This window comes from Pteropus alecto, unplaced genomic scaffold, assembly GCF_000325575.1.
Source record: "Pteropus alecto unplaced genomic scaffold, ASM32557v1 scaffold177, whole genome shotgun sequence".
NCBI lineage: Eukaryota > Metazoa > Chordata > Mammalia > Chiroptera > Pteropodidae > Pteropus > Pteropus alecto.
The window spans coordinates 11,294,751-11,295,555 of NW_006442207.1; the positions used below are offsets into that span (position 1 = coordinate 11,294,751).

The 805-nt window shown below is 50.2% G+C and overlaps 1 protein-coding gene across 1 annotated transcript in view; it reads right to left on the bottom strand.

Moving 5' to 3' along the window:
- GSTO2 (glutathione S-transferase omega 2) overlaps positions 1-233 on the bottom strand; it is a 17,575-nt gene extending 17,342 nt beyond the window's left edge. The window contains exon 1 of the mRNA XM_006920881.2: positions 198-233. Coding sequence (XP_006920943.1) covers positions 198-231 — 34 coding nt within the window. The 5' untranslated portion in view covers positions 232-233. The remainder of the gene's footprint in view (positions 1-197) is intronic.
- Between the last annotated feature and the right edge of the window lie 572 nt (positions 234-805).

The following is an 805-nucleotide window of genomic DNA, read 5'->3' on the forward strand; positions in this document are numbered from 1 at the left end:
CTCCCTGGGATCCTAAGAAGGCTGCGCGCGCTAGGCCTCTCGAGTCCCAAAGAGGACATTTTTGCAAGTGGTTTCTGTGCAGAAGAACCCTTCAAATTCCTCCCCGCCGTGCTGGTCTGGGGGGCCAAGGTCCGGCAGCACCCTCTACAGAGCCACGCAGCGCCCCCAGCCCGCGGACACCTGTCAGGAAGACTCACCTTTCCCCAAGGACCTGCTCGCATCATCACTCATAGTCTCCAAGTTTCTGCGGAAGCCCAACGCCGCCTCCCCGAGGCTCGCCGCCGAGCTGGCTCCAGGGACAGCTATGCTCCGGCAAGCCCCTCCTGCCCAAATTCAATTTTTGAGAGACCGGGCTCTGGAAGGGCAGAGGGATAACTTAACCTGGAGAGGCATCACCCCAGATTCGGAGTGGGCAAAACAAAAAACCCCTGAAAAGTACTTCTTGCTTTGAACACGTGGGAATAGCATTTGATGGGGTCTCTTCTCCATATCGGGAATCCGTGAAGAATGAGCATTTAAACTCCAGCACGTACTTCAAGGGAGTTGAATAAAAATTGACCAGGGTAACACTAACATTTTCTTTCCCATCCCAAGCCCTCCCTCCTGCATCTCTAAGACAACTGGCCACCTCTTCAGTACAAAGAATATTTATTTAAAAAAAAAAAAAAAAAAAGCCAAACTTTTTCACAATATAGCAGATAAGAAAAACATTTTAGTGTTGACATCTTGCACGACCTGAGAGTGTCTACCTAAATTTTGCGCCCTAGACACTTCATTTGCCTCACCCTAGTTTTGTCCCTATTCG